Source organism: Clavispora lusitaniae (genome assembly GCF_014636115.1).
Source record: "Clavispora lusitaniae strain FDAARGOS_655 chromosome Unknown tig00000003_pilon, whole genome shotgun sequence".
NCBI classification, from domain to species: Eukaryota; Fungi; Ascomycota; class Pichiomycetes; order Serinales; family Metschnikowiaceae; genus Clavispora; species Clavispora lusitaniae.
The window spans coordinates 2179056-2201332 of NW_027093975.1; the positions used below are offsets into that span (position 1 = coordinate 2179056).

Sequence of the window (22277 nt, forward strand, 5' to 3'; positions counted from 1 at the left end):
GTGTTACTTTTGCAATTATTTAAGTCGAATCATTAATGTCATCCTTTGAATTATACACCTTCTTTCTCTTGTGCATTTCTTTTGTCTCTCCCATTTTTCAGTGATGGAAAATGCTTGAATGGGACATTTGGAGCAACAGGAAGCAATGGTCCATTCATGGGTACAGGCTGCATTGGATTCATCCTCATTGGAGAAGAATACGGATAATATAAATAATAATATCCATAAGGAACTGGATACTGGTTGCTTGGCATAGGTTGCCCAGCGGATATTGTCTTCAACGACTTGTGGGGATTGAGCCCTTCTTCCTCTTTTCTGGTGTCCTCGTCCGTATGGTTAGACGGATACTGTATTGGAAGAATGTATGGGTTGTATACAAATCCATCTCCTGGGTTGAAAAATGGCGGGCTTTGAGGAGGAGACTCATTTCTTGCGTAAGGTAAATCCATGAAGTAGTATGAATCATTCATATGCAAGTTCATCCGATGCATGTATGGGTTGTCTGGAGGAGGAAAGTAGTTGTATTCGGTAGTGGAGTTTAGTGAATACTTAGAAGGTGGCATCTTTCCGTTTGAAACTGAAGAATGGCCACCTTTCTGGATTGCAAATGAGGTTTGTATGAGGATACTCGGGTGATTTTTGTAAGTGACAACTTTATTGTTTGTCAAGATTATGGCCCGTAATGCCATTCTAAAATCCTCGTAGAAAACAAAACCAATCTTCCCCAAAGGTCCTTCGGATCTCTTCGAGTAAAATTGGGGTTTAATGATTCTAGCAGATTTGATGCAATCAACCCCAAATTGGTTCCAAAATTCAGCCCATAACTCATCATTGTTTTCAAAAAGTATTGGGAAATTGTTCACGTAAACATTTGTTTCTTGGTAGTTAGAATTCTTCGTGAACGATTTAGCAATATCGTTTACGAGAACAAGATCATCTAAAGGTGATTCAACGAAAGTTAACTCGGGCAGTCCGATGGATGTTAGGAAAGCGTTATCTCTATTCTGGAACAAGTAGTGGTTGTGCTTTCTTTGGGCAATGACCAACTTGAGAACAGAATTCTTTGAACCCTTTCTTATTGGGGTTGGCGCATTAACATCATTTTGAATTTCGTAGATGTTACTGCTCGAAAAGTCAAGTAATTCTTTCTGAGTCAAATCATTCAAGTAGTATAAGCACTTCAACGTATCGCTCATCAACTCTCTTGAATGAGTGAATTTAATGTAACCACATTTTTTGAAAGCGAACTTTTCTGAATCCACTTTCGTAACTGGGAAGTATACCCTCTCAATTTTGTGAAACAACAGAAACTTCGCAATTATTTGCTGAATTACTTCAACAGTAGTAGGCCCACCAAGGAAGTCACAAAAATTTTCAATTACAACTGTGTCGTATTCCATGGAATCATCTTGGGTAGTATCAAAATTTGCAGAACTGGAAGGTAACCCAGTTATCAGACCATCTGCTTGGTTTTTGGATCTATCTCTTTTTTTCACATAGCGACATAAAGTCAAGGGCCCCTCAGCTGCAAAATTTGTTGCATCTGGAGGATTTTCCAATAGCATGTCTGCATCAACATAATTTTCAAATTTTAATACAGCAGCAACAGTGGGTGTATTGTCCTCCGGGGAAAGACCAATGAAGGAAACCTCGTTTAACGACCTGAATCTGGATTTAGAATTAAAGAAGCTTTTTAATTCTTCTTCAGATGACTTTGAACGGTTAAGACCTTTAACTAGAAGTAGTCCCGGGTGGTTTGCAAAAGAGGAGTAATCGAAGCTAAAGTTCCATGCGTGTTCCGCAAGATGATTAACTAGATTATTACTCTCCTCTAATCTTAGCAACGAAACCTCAATGTTCTGATGAGCTGGTTTCCAAGAGTACCCATTCATTGTCAAATGGTTTTTCAATTCCTGGCTAGATTGAGTAGACGAAGAATTTGATGGGTCAACAATAATCTTCAAAGGAAATTCGGCTGTGGATTCATTATTCCCAATTCTTTCTCCACCTCCACTTTCGAAAACAATTTTTGTAATTGTACTGACAAACGACGCACTTTGGTCCGAACTTTGGGTCATGTTACTACTGAGGATTTTGGTGAGTCAAATAATTGAGGACGATATAGTATTATTCTTTTATTCTTGATGTTTCTGTTCGTCAATCTTTCCTTCTTGTTCGCTGTTGTTTTAGCAGTCGTTCTCTTTTTCTTTGTCTGGTTTTTCTGTTTATCTTTGCTTATCTTTGTTTTGGTGGGGGAGGGGTACCTGACTGTTTTTGGAATGGATTTTGCAATCACAAGTGCGTAAGGAACACGTAACCTTGAAGCCGAAAGATTAAGGAAAAGAAGCGATTGAAGTAGTAAACAAAATTTTAGATGTGGCTTTTCAGATTGTCGTCGTGTAAAAAGTAATGACTAGACAATGGGCTAGGCAAAAGCGTTATGCGTGGTGCTCAATTTCCGATAGCTGTGAGTAAGCGGAGGACAAAAGAACTAATTAGAAGAAAAGTAGTAAAAAGAAAATTCTGTAGAAACAACTTGCAGCTTTCAAATGGAAAGCAGAAATCGGGAAAAGCAGGAACTGAAGTTTAATCTCTTACGTGGTGACCCCTCGCAGGTATTTATTCGCTCGTAGCCTAGTAGAAGCGGAAAATAGTCTGGCTGCATCACTCAAAACCACGCCGCCCGGGTTTTTGTATGCATATAGACTCCTCTAAGTCGCGCCCAACCTGTGTCCACAGGCATTTTTCTTAGGCGCCTCACCCATTTAAGCTATCTCTTGTTGTTGAAAGGTCCAATTCGAAGCACTTTGTGCCCACAACAATCATGAAATCTGCCGTCATTTCTGTCGGAGGAAATGACTACCAAGTGATTTTCCATAGAGACAAAGCGAATGCCAAGGCCCCCACCATGGTCTATGTTAATCAAGTAGGGAACTCTAGTATTGGCGCCTACGTCTACACAATTGGCAAGGGAACAGAAACCTACACCAGTGTACTTCAGCAAGGTGAAAGTATGACCATCCAGGACTTGGCTGCCAACTTGGGACGGGTGTTGACCCGAAGATTTGCGGCACCGTCGTATGTGTGCATGAGCGGGTCTTTGTCGATGTACGATTATGGCGAAGTCTCTAGTTTTGTCGTTGCCCAATGCATGTGAGCGTATAATATTGCTTACTTGTCATGCGAGCCATGGGTTTGTTGCGCCTAATTAAGAGGACAGGGAAAAAAGATTTACATAATAACTGGGAAGTGAAGTTTCGCCGACATGAATGCCTTTCCCGCATCCGTCAGGCATTGGTCAGTTTCTTCGATCAAGGGTTACACAAATAAAGATAAATACAGAAAAAACTGGTAGCTGTTTGGGCCCACGCATCCGTATGTAATTGCCAGCTCCAATTGCAAGTCTGTGCCGTTTCACAGTAGCCTTATGCGCGTTCTGCAACTTGTGGACCATCTGGAACAGTCCGTGGTTGGGAGCTCCGTGCAGCTATCTGCCTATAGGATTGTTGATGTATTTTGGCATGTGAGCAGTGACCGCCTAGTACTACACGTTGGCAGTTTCAACCGTTCGACTAAGTCTACTTTGCATAAATCTGCAGCTGATGCAGAAGATAACTTGACGTGAGGTCGATTACATGTACCTCGGATGTGGTAATTTGTTGCACCTATTGCGCTCCAATTTGGGTCCGTAGAGTAAGACGGGGATGTCGATTCTGAAGCTGTGCGCTAGAAAACTTGGCACATTCTTTCTTGAGATCGTTTGAAGTCATCTATATTTGTTCGTTTTATGCGGGCATTATTACCTATTTTTTTTCCCCCGTTGTTGTCCTGTTCGCTGGCAGTTCGGTCCTTTGCGGATCCACCTTCGCCACTTTTCCCATTGAAGACTTTGTAGATGCATAAAACAATGTGTCCAAAGTTTCAGATCCGTGCATGGCCAAAATTTGGCCAAATACGAAGCCCGCTAAAGGATCGTAGGAAGCAAGCGTTCTTTGCTTGGCGTAGAAGGGCTAAAATAGCATCCCTGGAAAATAATTCATCGCCTTCACATTAGCTGAAGATATTTTATGGACTACAAAGCTTTCAATTGCATGATTAGCTTTCGAGAGAAGTCTCTAAGTTAGCCGATAGTCTATAGAAAGATATATACTTCTCATTGTTCTATGATAAGTGCTGCAGGGGAAATGCCATCTTCATGCGAAGCGACTAGTGTGCAGAATGTCTACATTGGGAGCAGTCTTTGAGCGTCAAACTCCAAAGGTTTCGACAGAACATTCTCTTGGAACGTCTTTTTGGATTCTTTGAGTCACTCTAAAATCTGGGTGGCTCTTCCGAATCGCTTGTCTCTAAGGCCAGAATTCACTAGTCCCCCTGCTGACTTGCTTTGTTGCGCATGCAGTCAAGAGGGAAGAATGCTGGTGTGAAAACTGTACTACTCTTGCCGAGATAATGGGCATCATCCGTTACGAGATACCCTTTGTCCTCAGCAAGGGCAAGCGACCTTCAGCAAAAAGTGAAATCACGTACGCGTGGCCTAGCCCGTCTTTCAAATTTTGACCACATTGTGTGTATGAACGGTGGTGTACCCAGGTAGAGTTGACAATATCGATTTAATTCGATTACGTACATGGTACAAGCGTGATTAATCTTGTTCCATCGACTTGTAAGGGCAAGCATCATTTCTGTGTGTACTGAGCAGACTCATTTGTAATCCTCTACCGATGTATCTCAACAGCCGAGGTGCATTAATATGCGTAAAGTGATTATGTCACTTGGGAACCATCGTCAAAACAAGTTTGCATTTGGAGCCCTTATTCGATGGTGGAATATTGTTTCCGCTCGATTGTACTGTTACAATATGGGGGTCGCTGATTGTAATGTATCCTGCGACCACTACGGCCCAACGTGTATTATTTGTCATTCAATAGAACAATCATTGAAAGTGGATGACTAATGGTTGTGAATGACTTAATATGTTCACGAGACTTTAAGGAAGCAGAGAAGAAAAAAAAATCACACCACGTGGTAAGAGTGCTAGCAGTGTTTCGTTTGGCTCACTCCTGGGCCCTCGCCGAAGAGAAAACATGGTGTAGGTGAACAAGTGCGACATTTTGCGCGACATTGTCGTAATGCACCCTCATCTCGAAAAAACCACCTCAGGCTCATCTCCAAATATCTCCACTCCCAAAATGGAAAGCAAACCCAAGGGCCAACCCTCAAGACACGGTAAAAAGGCATGGAGAAAAAACATTGATGTTGATGACATCCAGGCTGGCTTGGAAGCAAAGAGAGAGAATGAGGTTTTATTGGGAGATGACTCGGATTTCATAATTGATAACGAGGGTGACAGCAAATCGAAGACCCCAACCTTTGTAAGGAAGACGTCTGAGATCTTGGCCAATAAGTCCAAAGTTCCTTCTGTTTCCTCTAGAAAAGTCAAACACAAAGTCAGCAAGTCCCAGGCGAATAGATTGATGGCTTTGGCTGGTCGTCTGGTTACCACATCGAAAGTTCAAGCTAGAAGTGAAAAGGAAGGCATTATCAGAGCATCTTCGCTTGATGTCTGGGGTACTGCCTCTGAGGAGGAGTTGCCTGAAGTATACAAGAAGACGCCCTTTTTGTCTTACACTGCAGCGAAGAAGGCTCCAAAAACTTTATCTCATCAGCCTGTGGCTCTTGAAACTCCAGCTCCACTTGAAACTGTGGTCCACGCTGGTAAGTCTTACAACCCGGACTTAAAATCCTGGAAGGATTTGATCAATAAGGAATTTAACCTCGAAAATAGCATAGAAATGAAGCGTCAAGAGATGGAGGAGCACCAAAAGCGCATTCAGTACTTGATTGCCACGTTGGATGACAAGGAATTTGAAGAGTCTGATGACGAAGAAGGAAAGGAGGATGAAGGTGCTGGAGAAAACGAAGACGAAGACGATTCTTACAAGCTTTCACTCAATGAAAGAACAGAATTGAAGATCAAGACGAAAACACGCAGAAATAAAGAAATGAGACATAAGCAGAGATTAGAACTTGAGAAGAAGCTTAAAGACTTGAAAAAGCAAATTCGTGACTTGTCCAACTTGGAAACAATTGAAAGCGAAGTTGAAAAGAAGTTGCTGTCTGTTAAGAAGAGATCTGAGAGAAAATACCGTCGTCATGGTAAACATGAAGTTGGCTTCAAACCGATTGAGGTGAAGTTGTCGGATGAATTGACAAGCAATTTGAGAACCATGAAACCAGAAGGTAACCTCTTATATGATCAGATGTACAAGTTGCAAGCACAAGGTAAGGTTGCGGCAACAGTTCCTCAAAAGCATAAGAGGAAAGCAGTCAAGATCACCGAAAAATGGAGCTACAAAGATTTTAAATGATTTCGGGAAGACATTTCATGTTGGGTGTATACTAGTAATTGCATTTTACTTTTGTGAGAGCAGCGTTTTCGCCAGTAGGCTACATTTGATTCTGTATGCTTGTGTATTCGAATAGTTTTAACTTAAAACTCTCCAGTCTAGCTGAAGTCCCAGTTACCGGTAACATAGCCTCTGTATAATCTCTCTCTGAAGGAGAAGAACTGGTCTCTGTATGGAGTCCAGTATCTTTCCTTAGTAATGTGAGCGGTCTTGAAATGTTCGGGAGCAACCGCTTCACTGGACTGGCCTCTTTTGACTCCGGTCAACAAAAGGTCTCTTTCCATCATTTTGTGGTCCCATTGGTCCAAGTCGAATCTGTCGTTCTTCCAACCGTTGTCCCAGTATCTAATGTAGCCAACACCGTGGCCGGCGATACCGAAAAATGCAGTCATGATGGCATAAGGCAATAAGCCTTCAAAGGGAACTGGCATTTTGAGTGCTGAGTTTGGTAAGTTAGCTCGACGCTTTTCTTTGTAGTTCAGTTGATTGGCCCGCGCGGCGTGCGATGCTCAATTTATTACTAGCCAGACCAGCAACATGAGCTTGGGAAAAGAACTTTGGCTGTAAAACATGATGTTATAGTTCAAATAATGCTTTTCCTCTTTCAATCATGTAGTTTTTACCTAAATCTGCATACTTAAGTATACCTTTCTTTTGAAATCAGTATTTCTTTTTTTTCGTATCAAATTCACTTCTCATGTAATTGGAGAATTCACGAAAGAACTGCGAAAAATCAAAGTAAGGTGAAATAACCTTGTAACAACCGAAAAAGAAATACAAGAAGATTACAAATTTCAATGCGCCATCCACCAAGCATATCATTATCGTAAATAATCTATTAACGGACGATTCTGTAATCAGTCCAAATCGTCGCCCCAAAGCCGGAAAACAAACTTCTGCATATTGACCCGAATATTCCGTTGACCAACACACCAAGGATGTTGTAGCATTTGCTGCGGGCTCGGCCTCTCTTCCGCGTTCTTCTTCAAACAGTAGGAAATGAAATTTTTGAGTGAGTCTGACCAAAATATGCCGTCCTCAGGAATGTCTTCCAAGCGCGGCTGGTACTCCAAGATTAAAGACAATAGTTCAATTGGGCCTAACGGATTCGAGTCCATCTGTAAATGATAGGGAAACAGACCCCGTGCAACTTCCAACAACGTAAGTCCCAATGACCATACATCACAGCTCACAGAGTAAGGCTTGCCCATGATTCTCTCGGGTGCCATATAGTACTGCGTACCCACGAATGTGGTGGCTACAGAATTGTCCACTTCACCACTGACGCCAAAATCGCAGATTTTCACGTTTCCTTGGCGATCAAGCAAGATATTAGAAGGTTTGATGTCACGGTGAATGATCCGCTGCAGGTGTAGGTAGCTCAAACCCCGGAGGACAGATTCTGCGATCTTTCCTAATACCTTTTCATTAATTCTGTTTGTCGGATCCAACTCTATCACTCGCTTATAAATGGCATCCAACGATCGGCCTGCCATGTATTCCATAGCAATGCCAATCATTGACAGTTTTTGCACTATGAATGTGCCGTAGTATTTAACAATGTTAGGCGAGTTACAGAGCCGGTTGTACTGCAATTCGCGGAGTATTTGCTTCTGGATATTTGGATCTGGATCGGCGTTTATCAACTTCAACGCAAAAACCAGCGACCGGCTACGAAGAACGCATTTGGACACGCAGCCACCATTGCCTTCTCCGAGTTTGCTGAGCTCGACAATCTGGTCTGTATTAGCGAGAATATTCCAGTCGCCTGGTGTCAAATGGTCGATACTCTGACCCGAGAGCGGCGTATTACTGACAGTAGCGGCGGCAGGCGAATCTTGCTGCGACTCTGGACTGGTATTAGTAACCTCTGAGCGTGGCTGAGGATGGGCGTCAGGTGTATACGAGGTGGAGCCATCTATTTTGGTAAAGTCGATTGGAGGCGGTTTTCGGCGTGGGGCGCGCTGTTTCTGAGGCAATACAGTAAACGGAAGCGGTACAACAGGCTCGGGCGCGGGATTATGGGAGTCGCTGATGAGATTGGTGTCAGAAGAGTCGTTCTGACCATGACCAAGCGAGATCGGCGAAGGTATCAGTGGCAGTTGTGGGTTATAAGAGCGCTTGATCGGCGCTTTAAACATGGGGCTCGGATCGGACATTCTGAGCGGGCCATGGACAGTAGATTGAAGAAGTGTAAACGGATGTTTTCGACACTAAGACGATGGTTTTCGGGTGGAGCTTTTGCGCGTGATAATATGCAGCGTGCATAGTGGGGTGTGCCTGCGTAATCGATCTCCATCAGTGCCAAGGCAGAGTAAGGGAGGGGAACCACCACATTGGAGCCAGTATGCTACAACATGAAAAAAGCAGTGAGAGTGACAGGGAAGAAAGATATCAGATATATACACACTGGCTTGCACTATACTGGGATGTTCCATGAAAGTAACTGATTATATTTCTCGTGTCGCGGACTCAAGTTCCAGAAGGCGCGCGACACCACTACTACTATAAAACCACTGTTGCAACTGCGCGGCTGATGATACAGTGAAAAGAAGAACACTAATTATTTCGTAACTTTGCGTTTTTTCGATGCCGGCAGACTGGTAGTATTCTTGGATGCACTAGCTCTGGCTTTCGATGTACTACTTTTCTTAGACGCAGCACTTCCTGCCGTGCCCGTTTTCCTGCCCTTCTTGGGCTTAACTTCTTTGATGAATTTGTCCTTTTTCGGATCAAACTTACCATTGTCTTCAACCTCTGGCTCCTCATCATCATTTATCGTATCATCTTCAACCACATCCTCAAAGTCTGCCTTTTGCTTACCCACTCCGCCCCCGACAGAGTTACCCGTCTTGAGAATGGCCATTGGATGTGCTGCACCGTTGTACCTTCTGGTGAATGCTCCTTTGACGTTGGAGGGAATTTGCGCCAAGATGTTGGCACCTTTGTTGGGTCCCACACCAAAGTCAATCAAGTTGTCCCAGTCTTCCTTCGTGATGTAGTAGTAGTCCATATTATCCATAACTTCTTCAATACCAGCTTCACCTTCGTCAATTAGCGGCTGCGAAAGCTTCTTACTAAGAACTGGGACATAATCTAACCGTAATTCGCTCTTGCTTGTGGAAGTTCTCATCCGGGTATGGTATTGCAATTCTTGAAGCATCCGCGTGTATTTCATCGTTTTCGAATTTTGCCCTAGCCAACTTGTGAATGCTGGATAAGACGTCATACGCCCACTCACCTCTTTCGCCGGAATCACTGTCGACATCACCGCATGGAATGGTAACAAGCTCCACTGCTGTTCACTCGAACGAATCAAAGAATTAATCTGATCCGACTGACTAATCGCATCAGCAGCTGCTGCTACTCTCTCCAAATGTTCCTTTGGTGTCAGGACGCTAGGAAGCAGATTAAGATAGTTCTCCTGGATCATCAACGGGGTAAAGTCAATGTCATTGAAGTACATTTCTATCTTGTCATTCAAAGAGTGATGAGCATTGGGGTTGAAAATCCCACCACCTAAAAACTGCAGCACAATTGCAAATGGTTTTAACATCGAGTGCTTCTTCCAGCTATTTGCAATCTCTTTGGCATTTTCATGATTGATGTTCTTTTGCGTTTTGGAAACCGTAGACATCAAGTTTATAATCTGCCGAATATCATTACCAGTGGCCTGAACTAGTTGACCAATGACCGTTGGATCCAACTTGAGCTTTTCTCTGAAAGCAATAGTTAGTAATCTGGACTTCATTTCCATTTCGGATGGCCTCCTGAAAGGTAAATCCAACGTAACTCTGTCAAATGTTCTCATTTTGGGAAGCGATTTGTCGTTGCAAATCAAAATCATAGGCATGTTCGTAATACGGCAAAAAGCAGATAACGCACCAGCACCACCATGATCACCACTAGACATACCATCCACTTCATCCATAATCAAGCAAAACCTTCTCTCATTAGTTTGGTGTTCTTTCTCGCCCTGATGCTTGAAAAAACCAACAACAGAAGTGTTGTTGAGTACTGATTTGATGTTACTGTTAAGCAATGATTTCGATCTTACATCAGATGCATTTTTTTCCAAAATGTCAAACCCCAACTCTTGCGCAACGAGGTGGGCAGCACTTGTTTTACCAATACCAGGAGGTCCACTAATCAATGCAGCACGGAAAATACCCGATCCGTCGGCACCCTTATTCTTAAAGTTGTTCTTGGCATTGTCAAACCAATTTGCCAACCAGTTCTTCAACTTTTGAATTTGTCCCTTATTACCACAAAGTTGAGCTGTAGATGTTGGTGCATACTTGACTGTCCACAATTTTTCGCTGTTGGGAATTTCTCTTGGAGGAGAAGCAGCACGGGATGACTCTTGCTTTGGTCCTTGTGCAGCTTTGTTAGCTTTCTCGGCAGCCTTCTTTCTCTCCGACTCTTTCTTTTGCTCCAATCTTTCTTGCGCTAGTGCTTCTTCCCTTATAATTCTTTCCTCCTCCTCCCTCTTCTTTTTAGCAGCCTGAGCATTAGAACCATCACCACCATCGGCAGGCATTCTTCGTAACAACTCGATGAAACCATCTTCACTGATAGCTTTGATTTTGAAGTCTTTGATTTTCTTCACCTTGGAAGGGCCCGCTTCCTCTCCAATAACAACCAAGCTCGTCTTTTTCAGTATGGACTTTGTCACCCTTGCACCATATTGTTTGGCAATAGACTCAGCGGTATCTCTTTCTAAATTAGGAAGAACACCTGTGAAAACAATCGTGAGGCCTCCTAAACAGTTTGGGGCCGCGATAGGAAGCTCAACATTTCCTGAGGGAGCTGCAACATTCTGTTGCTTGTTCTTCAAGGCGAAATAATTCAATTTTCCTTCTGTTTCCATGGCCTCTGGCAACTCCGCATCTACTATTTGAGAAAGGATCTCGTCAGCCGTGCCAGATGATGAATCCTGGGCTACGTTGCGTGTGGTTGATCCTGACGTAGCGGTTGGTTGCTTCTTTGCCGGAGACACTTTTGGAGCAGGCGATGCTGACTCCCTCTTTCTTTTTCTTGGCTTTGGCTCTGGTTCTACCTCTTGTACGAGAAGGTCTTCGTCGTCTTCCACTGGAGCTTCGCTGTCTTCTTCATCGACGACTTCTGGTTCGAAATCATCCTCTTCTTCTTCCTCTTCGTCATTAGGCTTGAATTCCTCTTCTGAGTCTTCCATATCTGAATCAAGATTGACATATGACCTCTTCGGTGTTCTAGTCCGCTGTTTCTTAGTTAATTTGCTTTCAACATTTTCTGGTTCACTCTTAATTCCTGCTTTCTTATCTTCAGAGGAATGCTTGTTCTTATCCTCTGCGATTTTCGCTCTTTTCGGTTGAGGCTCTTCCTTTTCAGAGAGCTCAATTGGCTCCAGTTTGCTTCCCTTAGATGCTGTGTCCTTGGTTTTGGGTGGTGCTGCTCGCTTCTTCGTCTATGTTCGTTAGTAATACAAATCGGATTGCAGAGAACAAAAACATACATTTGGAGCCCCGCCTCCGTTAAAAAATTGCCGGATATCCACCATTGTGCTGGAATTGGATCTTTTGGAAGAAGAGTTTAAGACGCGCCTTACAAATTTCTGTCTTGCATCAAGCATGGTGCGCGCATAGGATGATTAACAATGCGAATGTGTTCATTAATTGGGAAAACTCCCAAGGTAACTATGGACTAGAACGAAAATAATAAAGAGGTATACGATTTGTAAATGCTGCTTATTTAGCTGTTTTGGAACTTTCTTTTTCCAAGAAATCTGTCCATAAGGAGATGAAGCTCTGTCTCAAAGGTCTTCCTTCTTCATCTCGTGCCTTTGCTCCTCCGACAGTGTGAGCAAGACCAGCCTGAACTCTTCGAGACTCGTCCCATTCTAGTAAATCACTAATAAGCTGAAGAGACTCGAACTTCTTTGTATCTCCACGAGGAAACTGCAAAAAGTTCAAGAAAAGGTTCGAAATCAAGTCCCTGTCAACTGTGTTTTTCGATTGATTCAGTTGCTGCTTAAGCATACCCATAGATTTTGTCAAGTGCTCATTCAAAATCACTGCTTCGTGTCGCAATTTCCCTATTATAAGCTGTTTTGTGTGAACCTCTTCCTGAAGACTAGCAATCTTGCTGTTTTCTTCTTTGAGTTTCGCAATCTCCTCATCCTTATCCGCTATGATTGCCTCATGCTTACCTTCCTGTGACTGGAAACCTGCTTTTTCCTCTTCTAAAATTCTTATCTCCTGTTCTTTCTTCTTCACAAGTTCGTCGAGCTCCTTCACCTTCGCTTCCCATTTTTCCTCCAGGTTTTCTACTAGTTGAGCGTAATGTGAAATCTCACTTTCTTTTTGCTCAACTTTATTGCTGAGTTCTTCGATTGTCGCCGAGAGGTTTTTGTTCTCCATTGTTAATTCTTCCTGGGCGACTTCAAGCTCATTATAGGCATGTTTTTGCTCATTGAGTTTTTTAGTCAACCGACTCACCTCGTTTTCTAAGGAGTACTTTTCGTCTTGCCCTGTTTCCTCTTTAAGTTGGTATTCGCGACGGAGATTGGTCAATTGCAGGCTCAATCTATCACATTCATTATTCAAGTCTGCTGCCTGTGCTTTGAGCTGTTCAAGCGTCTGCTTCAACGATTGATTCTCTTCCTCCTTATCATGAAGCTGGGTTTCTAAATTCCCCTTTGACAGCTTGAGGGATTCTACTTCCAGCTTAAGAGTAGCCGACTCTGCTTGTACGGTCTCCATTTCCAGCTTGAGCTCTTCTAACTCGCTTTGAGTAACCTTGTAGTTTTGGAATACCGTCTTCATGCTTGAAATTTTTGATAAGAAGCCCTCTAATTGCTGCTTTGTGTCATCTCTTTCCTTTTTAGTTGCCTCCAACTCTGCTTCTAGTTCTCCAATGTGCTTCTGACTACTTTCGGAATCAGACTCTTCAAGCTTTTTCAGAGATATAGCTCTCAATTCAGTGAGTTCTTGCTCTTTTGAGTCCAACTCCGTCGTCTTTTGAGCCAACTCTTCTGATTTGAGTTCCAACTCGCGCCGTTTCTCCGAGATTTCAATCTCACACCTAGATAATCGAGACCGCAACTCAGCTAATGCATCCTCTGTATGACTTTCTTCTTCTACTTCTTTCTTATGGTGGCCATTATTTGTGAGCGGCCCATTAGTAGTGGATACTGGCTCTGATTCATCCCACAAATCTGATTCCTGTTCATCCCAGCCGTCGGAGGCATTTGTCTCTGGATCAGACAACACGGCCGCTTGTGGCTTTTCTTGTGACACGGCTTTGGTCGATCCTAACCCGGCCTCATTACTCGAGTTATTCTCCATTGTTTTTTGAGATTCCTCCAAGACACCAGAAGTCAAGTGTCGACTAATGTGACTGGCTGCAGGAATAAAAAACGCGGATTGAGTAGGTTAAAGAAACTTGGAGAAAAAGACCCTAGGCTAAGTTTCGTAAACACGTACAAGTTAGAAGTCATGTGAGAGACTGAACACACATAAGACATACAAAATAGTTAACTTTGATTCGTTTTATTAAGGTGAAAGAATTCATTTTATACACGCTGAACCAATGGCCAGCATGCGACTACCCAAGACACGTCCATGTCCCGTCGTAGATTACATGCAAACAATGGGCCCAACAATAGAGTTGTGGAAGGGTAAAGATATCGTGACTTCATTCAACTTAGATGTTGGATGGGTACAACATGACTCTAACAGAAGCACCGAAGGTCTTTGGTGGCAAGTTCTTCTTGAATTTGGCTCTGACAACACCGTTGTTACCGTGAGTTCTGGTCACCTTACCCCAGATAACTCTGATCTTGGTGCCTCTGACCTCCTTGGAAGCTCTGTAGACGTAAGCGATTCTCTTACCCAAGTAGAACTTAGCGTCCTTTGGGTTTTGAACACCTTCGATTTGGATCAAAGAGACGTTTGGGTTGGTGACGTTCTTAGAACGTTGGTAGGAGATGTGCTTACCCTTAACGTACACTGTAAAGTTAGTATTTGTCAAAATTTATCTGGTCTCAACTAAGAGACCATCGGGTCAAGGACATGAACCGAAGAGTCAAGAAAAAGTCACAGCAATACAGATGCCATAGTCACCATAGTATTGTGACAGTTTCTATGCTTCATTGATATGTGTACATACATCTGTGAGATTCAGCCATTGTGGATCGAGTTGATGATATGAAAAAAAGGTTTCTTCACTATGAAAAAAGGTCAATTTTTTTCCTCCAGCGTGAGAGAAAATTCTTCGCGGTACTGCATGTGTTCCTGTGACCAGTGACTGCGACTGTATCTTCTGGTAGGTTTTAAACCTGTACACCTTATGCGCTCTCTTACTGGCAACTGGGACCCTTGGGCATTAGATGCACTCTCTTCACGTGCTTGGTGATTCAGCCCTTATTGTACGCACGTGAGAAGCCCTAAGACCGATAAGATGGAGTAGATATCTGGTAATCAAGCATAAGAGCCAATTCTCTCTCATGTACGCATTCTTCAGAGCTTTTTCTTAAAATATCATTATTGCTAATTCCTATCAACACAGTACTATATTAAACTTAACGTGTAACTCAGACAGTAATCTTATCCTCGGCATGCCACTTGTCAATGTTAACTCTCCAATGAAGCGCTTCTCCCTTTTCATATTTGGATCCTACAGTAGATCCAGACGGAACATTCTCCACAGACAATCCAGCAATATTGGCTAACGGAACCATAGGATCGTCTTTCTTAGTTAACAAGTCGACCTGGTCAAACCAACGCACATCCCACTTGGTGTCTGCCGCAGCCTCTTCTTTTCTCAACTGCCTTTGGGCATTTTCAATGAGAGACTTCTCTTTGTGGATCGTGTCGTAGTCTCCTTCTTTGATGGCATCTGCAACCTTGGACCAAGCTCTTCTTGACTCCAATTCGTGTTGCTCCTCTATGGGTTTCACCACCAAATGCTCGGGGTTTTTAGCGTTGGCGTCATAAAAGAGTTCATCCTTGCTTGTTGGGGTAGTGGGTCCTTTAGCAACATACGATTTGTCTGACCATTGCCCACTGATTGTGAACAAGGCATTCTCCTTCTTACTGCTTGACAACTTATCTCTGTACACCCTCGCCTTGAATGTGTTCTTCTTGCCAGTAAAGTAGCCCCTGCCAGAATACTCAATCACGGAAATGTATCCGGAAGAACTTTGAATGTAAGAGGTTCCTTCTAATTCAACAAATGGCGACGCAGTGATGAGACCTTCAATGTGCAAAGGTGGAAGTGTAATGAGATATGTTTCGTTGAGATCTCCAAACTCCAAAAGCGTATGACCATATTGCTTCACGTTGATGGAAGTGGTGCTAATAGTTGCTCTAATTCCAAAGTAACCTTGTAACAACAAGTTGTTCTTCTCATTGAGAATAGCGTAAGCGGTGACGGGAGGGTGGTGGCTTACTTGTTCACTCACAAGAACAGTCTCACCCAATCTTTCGTCCAGAGAAGTGTCCTTCCATTTGCCCACGAAAACCTCACCTAGAAACGGATTCAATGGTTTCTTCTCCGATCCCATACTTTCGTTTCTCGAACAGTACTGAGATCTTAATGTGGAAATAAACCATTTAGTGACGGCAAGCATTCTCTTTGCCGAAACGGACTCAATTTCTTCTTTAGAGCCATCACCACGGATGAAACTAGGCTCTACCAAAAGGTCCGGGTGCTCTCCCCAATATTGCGTATACTCTACCAAAGACGTTGGTGATAAGATGAATGGTGGAGCAGTCAAGGAGGACAAATCACCATTAAAGGAAGCGATCGACTTGAGAAAAGAAGTCCACGAAGCACTCAGAGCCATGTTGAAAAAGACAAAACCTGTCAAGAAAGGAAGTTTGTATCAGGAAAAACCTTAACGAAGCTAATCGCATACGAATGCCCCGAACCGAGCCGTCTGGGATAGCTGGGATGTACGGGTCTGATTTATGTGCCACCTCCCATTGCGATTATGCTCAGTGCGTTAGGTGATCCTTGAATACATTACTTGCCCCCGCTAATTCTTTCCTTTTATTCTTAGACGGCTTTCTTATATATGTTTTCCTTACCCATTTGCATTACCCAGTATATTCACTGTCTTCTTTAATGCTATTATTGGTTTAGCTGCGTCGCTGGAAACCACACATCTAAAGCTTAATATAGATCTTGCGGGCATGCAAGAACATTGCGAGCATTGTCCAGATCAACGCATAAACAGTAAGAATGACATAAGTAATGCCATGACCGACATCCAAAGTGTTTATGGACATGTTCACGAGACCAGTAAGAAGGTTGGCTGACAAAAAAATCGCTAAACCATTGTTGTTGATGGAGTCGAGAATTGATGATGATATTGGGCCCACTAACTTCTCAATCACATCGTATCCCAATAAGAATGCACAATTGTAACTTACCACCCACATTACATAAGGGAAGTTCGCGAGACGACGCGATATGTTGCCCGTGTAGACGCTTTCCTTGACAAAATAAAATATCGTCATCGTAAAAACGCTTGCAATGAGCAAACCCTCTGTTGTTGACACTGTTAGCCATTTTTTCCCTTTGCTTTTCAAAGAGTACATTCCCAAAAGATTGTTGGGAGTTTTCCGAGTCGTCAACACGAACGAACCAAGGGATTGACCGAAAATAAAGATGCTCAAATAGCCAAAGAAAGAACAGATGCCTTCCTTGTTCATGGTCAAAAGGTTATCTTTCCTGTTCAGAGGGTTTAATATAAATGCTGTAAGACCAGTCTTTTGTAATGCAAATTCGTAGACACTCCCAATTGCCAAGGCAACAAAGAACCGGGGGACAAAATTTAAGATAGGGTCGAGGAGGCCGAGAACAACTGGTAGGAGTCCCAATGTGATGAAAAAATTCCAGTGAATACCATACTCACTCTCATGTTCTTGATACTCCAATGACTTGACTGAGACTAAGCGAATGATGCCAAGAATCAACACCGGAAACGCCTTCACTGTACTATTATAGACCAAACGAAAGTAGCCATCCTTTTGTGTAGAAGGAGCGGCTCTCTTTTTGATTACTGCTCGTGAATTAGCCAAACCCATGGAGAACACAAACAGACCCACGCCCATGTCCATAAGCGACGTGCCCCATGTTTCTACTTTGGCAAAACGCCTTGGGAACGCGTGAAAGTCAACGGCCAAGATCGCCAAGTTGGTAATGATCATCATTTGAGCTCTGTATGCGGTGATAAACAGCTTGCGCCCTAAAAGTTCTGTTGATGTCTTATGTTTCTGTTTGCTTGGTCCTTTCTTCGTGGAGGTGAAGGCAACGTAGATCATGGCGACAATTGGGACAAATAACGCGTTGAAATATAGCTTTCCAATTTGGGAGCTATATATCGTTATAGACTGTAGCAAGAGCATAACGTCAAAGTAAAATTCCACCAAAAACTTTGCCGGTTGGCTATTGAGCACATCAAAGTTGGGGAACACATATTTCTTTAGTATACTATGCGAGAAAAACCCAGCAAGGGCAATTGCTGTAACAGCATAAATTTCGTCGATAGGCCCGCCTGAAAGATCTGAAACAAATTTCTCCTTGAGTTCCTTGAGTGACATGAGACCTTTAATACATCGATAGAATACAGAGCGTCGGGTGTGTACTGATGTTCCGTTGAACGACCATGCACAACCCACTTTACGAAGAAATTGGGAGAGCATAAAAGAAATATTGTTATCTACGTTAACATAGTAGGCGCTAAAGTCATTTTATACTCAATGATGCAATGCTGTATTCCGAAGTGGGACTAGTAGGGCATCTTAATATAGTGAGTTCTTTGCTTTGAGTAGTGAATTGACCAAATGACAACGAACGAAGTAGTAAACGAACGATACGTGAAATAAGAAGTGATGGAAACGGGAGAGATTAGGGATCCGACTTGGAAAAAGGTCGGTGCAAGCAGTGAAACTCGGATTTTGGCTACACTAGTTCTTTGTAGTAGAGCATGAGTTTACATCTCATTTCGCGTGCGACAGAAATCCTCACTTCTCCGCCTTTCACACGAGAACAAATTCCTAGCCAAGAAACGGTAAGGTGATCCAAGAGTAAGCTTCTCACGATGGGGTCATCAGAGTCTTTGTCCAAAAGCAGACGCAATAGCTCTGAGATGGAGCAAAGTACTCCTACCAGTTCGTTGGGTTCCCCATTTTCACCCAGCGATAGAGAAACCATGGAGGCCCTCGGCAAATTGAACTCAGTCTCACTGATGGAGTTGGGGCCAATGACCATCTCGGATACAGAGTCAGCACGTGAACGCGAGATGAATGGCGTAACTTTCTACTCCAGTGCACTGGAGTCGGAGTCTCAGAACCATGGGGAAAAACCAAAAGAGCGTTTACGCAGCCGAAGGGGCTCGCCCAGTGGACTGCTGTCGGGCTCTCCTCGTACAAAACGAAAACTTCGGCGAAAGTCCCGAACTTCAGAAGCTCCATCAGAGAAACTGCATCGTTCAGAAGGATTTACTGGCAGTGGCTACACTCTGACGCCTGCGGCAGGAAAGATCTTCAGGAATTTACTTATCCTTGAAGAAACTCTTCGGCAGCAAGTCATCCAACAAAAGACACTCCGAAGAAAGTATTTGACCTTTCTAGCCATGCTTTGTTCTTTGATTGCATCTATCTCGCATCATCTATATTTTGCTCCGCAAACAGCGGCATCACGCGTTGTTCTACAGCTTGTTCTCCTAGCACTTTGTGTAACGCTTGTTCTTTATCATCTATCTGGCGAGTATCAGAAAACAATCGTTCTACCTAGGAAATTCCTATCATCTACCAATAAAGGCTTGCGGCAGCTAAATGTGCGGTTGGTGAAGATAAAGTCTTCATATGCCGACAGCTTAGCGGATTTGATCCGAGAGCTTGTCTTATTTTTGTGCACTATGGCATTGAAATGCCTCCATACCGTGGTTCCATCGACTAAACGAAATCCCAACGTCAAATTGGAAGTATGGTTAGTGGCTGGCCAGCTGCGGTGTCAGCCTAAAGTTGGTCTTAATGATGTTAAGCTTTCATTAATGCCAAGGAGTTTTAGCACAGATATAAGGGAAGGGTGGGAAGTTTACCGTAACGAATTTTGGATAAACGAAGGTATAAGAAGACGGAAAAACATGATGTCCTTCATCCTGAAAGCACAAGAGACGAAAATCATCAAGAAAGATCGCAAGGAACGCCGGCCTAAACGGAAACTTTCTGCGGCACCACCATCACAAAATTCTAACCTCAATGAAGAAAATCTAAAGGCATAAGGTACTTTGAGTCCCGATTCACTCACGCCATATCAATCTACATAGCACTGAAATACAATTCATGCCTACTTTGTTGAACTATCAATCGTAAATTTCTTCATACTGGAATTAGTATATGACTATTGCTTGGTAATGTAGTTAGCAACGTGTCTACCAAAGACAACACTTTCAAGCAATGCACACCCACCTAATCTATTACCGCCGTGGATACCTCCACTTGCCTCGCCAATTGCAAAAACGTTTTCCTCAACTTTTCCACTGGTGGTGACGACTTGGGCATTTTCATTGATTTCGATACCACCCATAGAAAAATGTAAGACTGGAGTGATGAAACCAAAATAAAATTCGGGTCCCACTGAGTTGCCAAAATATTCTCTTCCCAAATCATCCACACTGGTGATCTTACGATTATATTCCTCCAAACCTGCTTCAATGTCATCTGCCGAAAGGTTATGTCCTGGTATGACCGTTTCAAGTTTATTCAACACATCAGCGTATGTGCCTTTGAATATCAACTGTTGCGACATGTAAAATCCGATGTGCGATTTCGCTTTCAAATAGTCTTCCTCACCGATGACAATGATGGATATAGCAGGGCGATCCTTAGAAATCATGCAATGCGACAATATTCCTTGTGTGACGTTGTCTCTCGTTGTCAACTCATTCACAAAACGCTTGCCATTGATTGGCGACAATAAAATACCACCAATACCTCTCATTAACTCGCCACACAAAAACTTCCATTTGCTGTGGATAGTATCCCTGTCTTTCAACTGAATAAAACCAGTTGGGTGTACTTGAATCTGGTCCATGTGCAAGAGTTTAGCACCTAAATCCCGCTCAGCAAATTTCTGGCCATCTCCAGTAGTTTGTTGACCATTAGTAGAGGGGAAATCCACGAGATCCGGTCTAAAGCGCTTCAATAAGCTGGCCTGGTCTGTGAAATCTGCTGAGTATCCACCAGTGGCAATAATGACGTTTTTCCCATTAACAGACAAGTTTTCATTGTCTGAGTTGGACACACTGATGCCATCTACTTTTCCGTCATTTTTCAAAAAGCCCTGAAAGCGACACAGTTTCATGATCTCCACATTGCTCGATTCTTGCAATCTTTTGGAGAGTGCAGAGACAATAGCAAAGCCAGGAGGCAATGCTCCACTTCCTCTATGGGTCCGCGAATGAGAATGGCCACCAAGTCTGGCAACAGCAGTCAAGTCCACATTAAACTTATCTGAGAGCCAATTTATGGCATCCGCTGAATTTTTGGTCAAAATATCCACCAACATAGGATTGGACAATCCCTTTCCCGACTTGAGCGTGTCCCCGCGAAATGACTCCACAGAGTCTCCTTCGTTAGGGTCCTGGAACCTTGTTGGAGCTCCACTTATTCCTGAAGAGGCTTTTGCTGAATTTCCTCCGAGCTTGTCTGTCTTCTCAATCAAAGCAACAGATAAACCTTTGGCCTGTAATTCCAAGCTGGCAGTAAGCCCAGCAAGACCAGAGCCCACAACAATGGCATCGTAGATCCTTTTATTGGTCAGCATGGTGGGAACAGCTGCTTTATGAAACAAATTATTATTCAAATAAGACACGACAATCAAAAATGCTGAGGCGTATAGGATCAACCTCAGAATTCGAGCAAATAAACACGCAATGATGGCAAAGGGCAGATGTGAAAAAAACCCTCTAAGTAGCTAAAACCTTGGAGGATGAGATGGGAAGTGTTTATATACTTCAAGGCTGCGTGTACGAAAAGCCGAACCAAATATACATTATCAGCTGATCAACTAGATCAGTATGCATTGTGCCAAAGATGGTGGGGTCACGCGCAATGCACCCGTACCTCCTGAGAATATCTATAATTCTATGTTTGCAGGAAATGCCATTAGTAACCATCTTTCACCCACAATGATCCGCCTAAATCCTATGATACATCCTGATACTCGCAACAAAAAGTTTAAGTTCGAGAACTTCCTACGCAAAGAATACAGTTTTGGTCTTGATCCCGACAGACCTATATGTCAGTTTTATAAACCTAGCCAGCCTGACTCTTGTCCCAATGGACCATTTTGTCCGAACAAGCATGTTCCAGCCATGTACAATAACAAGATTGTTTGTAAGCATTGGTTGAGAGGGTTGTGTAAAAAGAATGACCACTGTGAGTTCTTGCACGAGTACAATTTGAGAAAAATGCCCGAGTGCTTATTTTATCTGAAGAACGGTTACTGTACCCAAACTCCAGAATGTCTTTATTTGCATATTGATCCACAACAAAAGATACCTGAGTGTCTGCAATATGAAAAAGGGTTTTGTCCTGAGGGACCCAAATGCCCAAATCGTCATATTAGGAAGATTATGTGCCCGCTTTATTTGACTGGATTCTGTCCGAAGGGCCCTGACTGTGATTATAGCCATCCTAAATTCGACAATCTACCTCCTAAACTTAGGGTGGAGCACAAGAGGCTTATAAAGGGTGAAACTAAAGAAGTCGAGAAGATTTCGTATGACCAACCACTCACGGAAGTCGTTAGAGATAGAAGGTAATGGGCTGCGATCGCCTTGCTCCATAGTTTTATTATCATAATTTACATCATTAT

The 22277-nt window shown here is 43.1% G+C and overlaps 13 protein-coding genes across 13 annotated transcripts; 5 read left to right on the plus strand and 8 right to left on the minus strand. All coding sequences in view use genetic code 12, as the record gives it.

Annotated features, from left to right (window-relative positions):
- Positions 1-50: 50 nt before the first annotated feature.
- FOB63_001008 (uncharacterized protein) lies at positions 51-2078 on the minus strand (the record flags this gene model as incomplete). The annotated part of the gene is made up of 1 exon (XM_002619866.2): positions 51-2078. The coding sequence occupies one exon, from the start codon at positions 2076-2078 to the stop codon at positions 51-53; it is 2028 nt and encodes a 675-aa protein (XP_002619912.2).
- A 746-nt stretch (positions 2079-2824) lies between these two features.
- Positions 2825-3157, plus strand: FOB63_001009 (uncharacterized protein; the record flags this gene model as incomplete). The annotated part of the gene is made up of 1 exon (XM_002619867.2): positions 2825-3157. The coding sequence occupies one exon, from the start codon at positions 2825-2827 to the stop codon at positions 3155-3157; it is 333 nt and encodes a 110-aa protein (XP_002619913.1).
- A 1972-nt stretch (positions 3158-5129) lies between these two features.
- Positions 5130-6368, plus strand: FOB63_001010 (uncharacterized protein; the record flags this gene model as incomplete). The annotated part of the gene is made up of 1 exon (XM_002619868.2): positions 5130-6368. One exon carries the CDS (start codon positions 5130-5132, stop codon positions 6366-6368), a length of 1239 nt encoding a protein of 412 aa, XP_002619914.2.
- Positions 6369-6505: 137 nt separating this feature from the next.
- FOB63_001011 (uncharacterized protein) lies at positions 6506-6838 on the minus strand (the record flags this gene model as incomplete). The annotated part of the gene is made up of 1 exon (XM_066102119.1): positions 6506-6838. One exon carries the CDS (start codon positions 6836-6838, stop codon positions 6506-6508), a length of 333 nt encoding a protein of 110 aa, XP_065958569.1.
- A 426-nt stretch (positions 6839-7264) lies between these two features.
- On the minus strand, positions 7265-8566 carry MKK2 (mitogen-activated protein kinase kinase; the record flags this gene model as incomplete). The annotated part of the gene is made up of 1 exon (XM_002619869.2): positions 7265-8566. The coding sequence occupies one exon, from the start codon at positions 8564-8566 to the stop codon at positions 7265-7267; it is 1302 nt and encodes a 433-aa protein (XP_002619915.2).
- Positions 8567-8970: 404 nt separating this feature from the next.
- RFC1 (replication factor C subunit 1) lies at positions 8971-11601 on the minus strand (the record flags this gene model as incomplete). Its single annotated transcript, XM_002619870.2, has 1 exon — positions 8971-11601. The coding sequence occupies one exon, from the start codon at positions 11599-11601 to the stop codon at positions 8971-8973; it is 2631 nt and encodes an 876-aa protein (XP_002619916.2).
- A 532-nt stretch (positions 11602-12133) lies between these two features.
- FOB63_001014 (uncharacterized protein) lies at positions 12134-13732 on the minus strand (the record flags this gene model as incomplete). Its single annotated transcript, XM_002619871.2, has 1 exon — positions 12134-13732. The coding sequence occupies one exon, from the start codon at positions 13730-13732 to the stop codon at positions 12134-12136; it is 1599 nt and encodes a 532-aa protein (XP_002619917.2).
- Positions 13733-13976: 244 nt separating this feature from the next.
- FOB63_001015 (uncharacterized protein) lies at positions 13977-14438 on the plus strand (the record flags this gene model as incomplete). The annotated part of the gene is made up of 1 exon (XM_002619872.2): positions 13977-14438. One exon carries the CDS (start codon positions 13977-13979, stop codon positions 14436-14438), a length of 462 nt encoding a protein of 153 aa, XP_002619918.2.
- Positions 14439-14979: 541 nt separating this feature from the next.
- On the minus strand, positions 14980-16233 carry FOB63_001016 (oxysterol-binding protein; the record flags this gene model as incomplete). Its single annotated transcript, XM_002619873.2, has 1 exon — positions 14980-16233. The coding sequence occupies one exon, from the start codon at positions 16231-16233 to the stop codon at positions 14980-14982; it is 1254 nt and encodes a 417-aa protein (XP_002619919.1).
- Positions 16234-16555: 322 nt separating this feature from the next.
- Positions 16556-18097, minus strand: GWT1 (glucosaminyl-phosphotidylinositol O-acyltransferase; the record flags this gene model as incomplete). The annotated part of the gene is made up of 1 exon (XM_002619874.2): positions 16556-18097. One exon carries the CDS (start codon positions 18095-18097, stop codon positions 16556-16558), a length of 1542 nt encoding a protein of 513 aa, XP_002619920.2.
- Positions 18098-18495: 398 nt separating this feature from the next.
- On the plus strand, positions 18496-19680 carry SPO7 (Nem1-Spo7 phosphatase regulatory subunit; the record flags this gene model as incomplete). The annotated part of the gene is made up of 1 exon (XM_002619875.2): positions 18496-19680. The coding sequence occupies one exon, from the start codon at positions 18496-18498 to the stop codon at positions 19678-19680; it is 1185 nt and encodes a 394-aa protein (XP_002619921.2).
- A 119-nt stretch (positions 19681-19799) lies between these two features.
- OSM1 (Osm1p) lies at positions 19800-21224 on the minus strand (the record flags this gene model as incomplete). Its single annotated transcript, XM_002619876.2, has 1 exon — positions 19800-21224. The coding sequence occupies one exon, from the start codon at positions 21222-21224 to the stop codon at positions 19800-19802; it is 1425 nt and encodes a 474-aa protein (XP_002619922.2).
- Positions 21225-21477: 253 nt separating this feature from the next.
- YTH1 (cleavage polyadenylation factor RNA-binding subunit) lies at positions 21478-22224 on the plus strand (the record flags this gene model as incomplete). The annotated part of the gene is made up of 1 exon (XM_002619877.2): positions 21478-22224. One exon carries the CDS (start codon positions 21478-21480, stop codon positions 22222-22224), a length of 747 nt encoding a protein of 248 aa, XP_002619923.2.
- Positions 22225-22277: the final 53 nt, after the last annotated feature.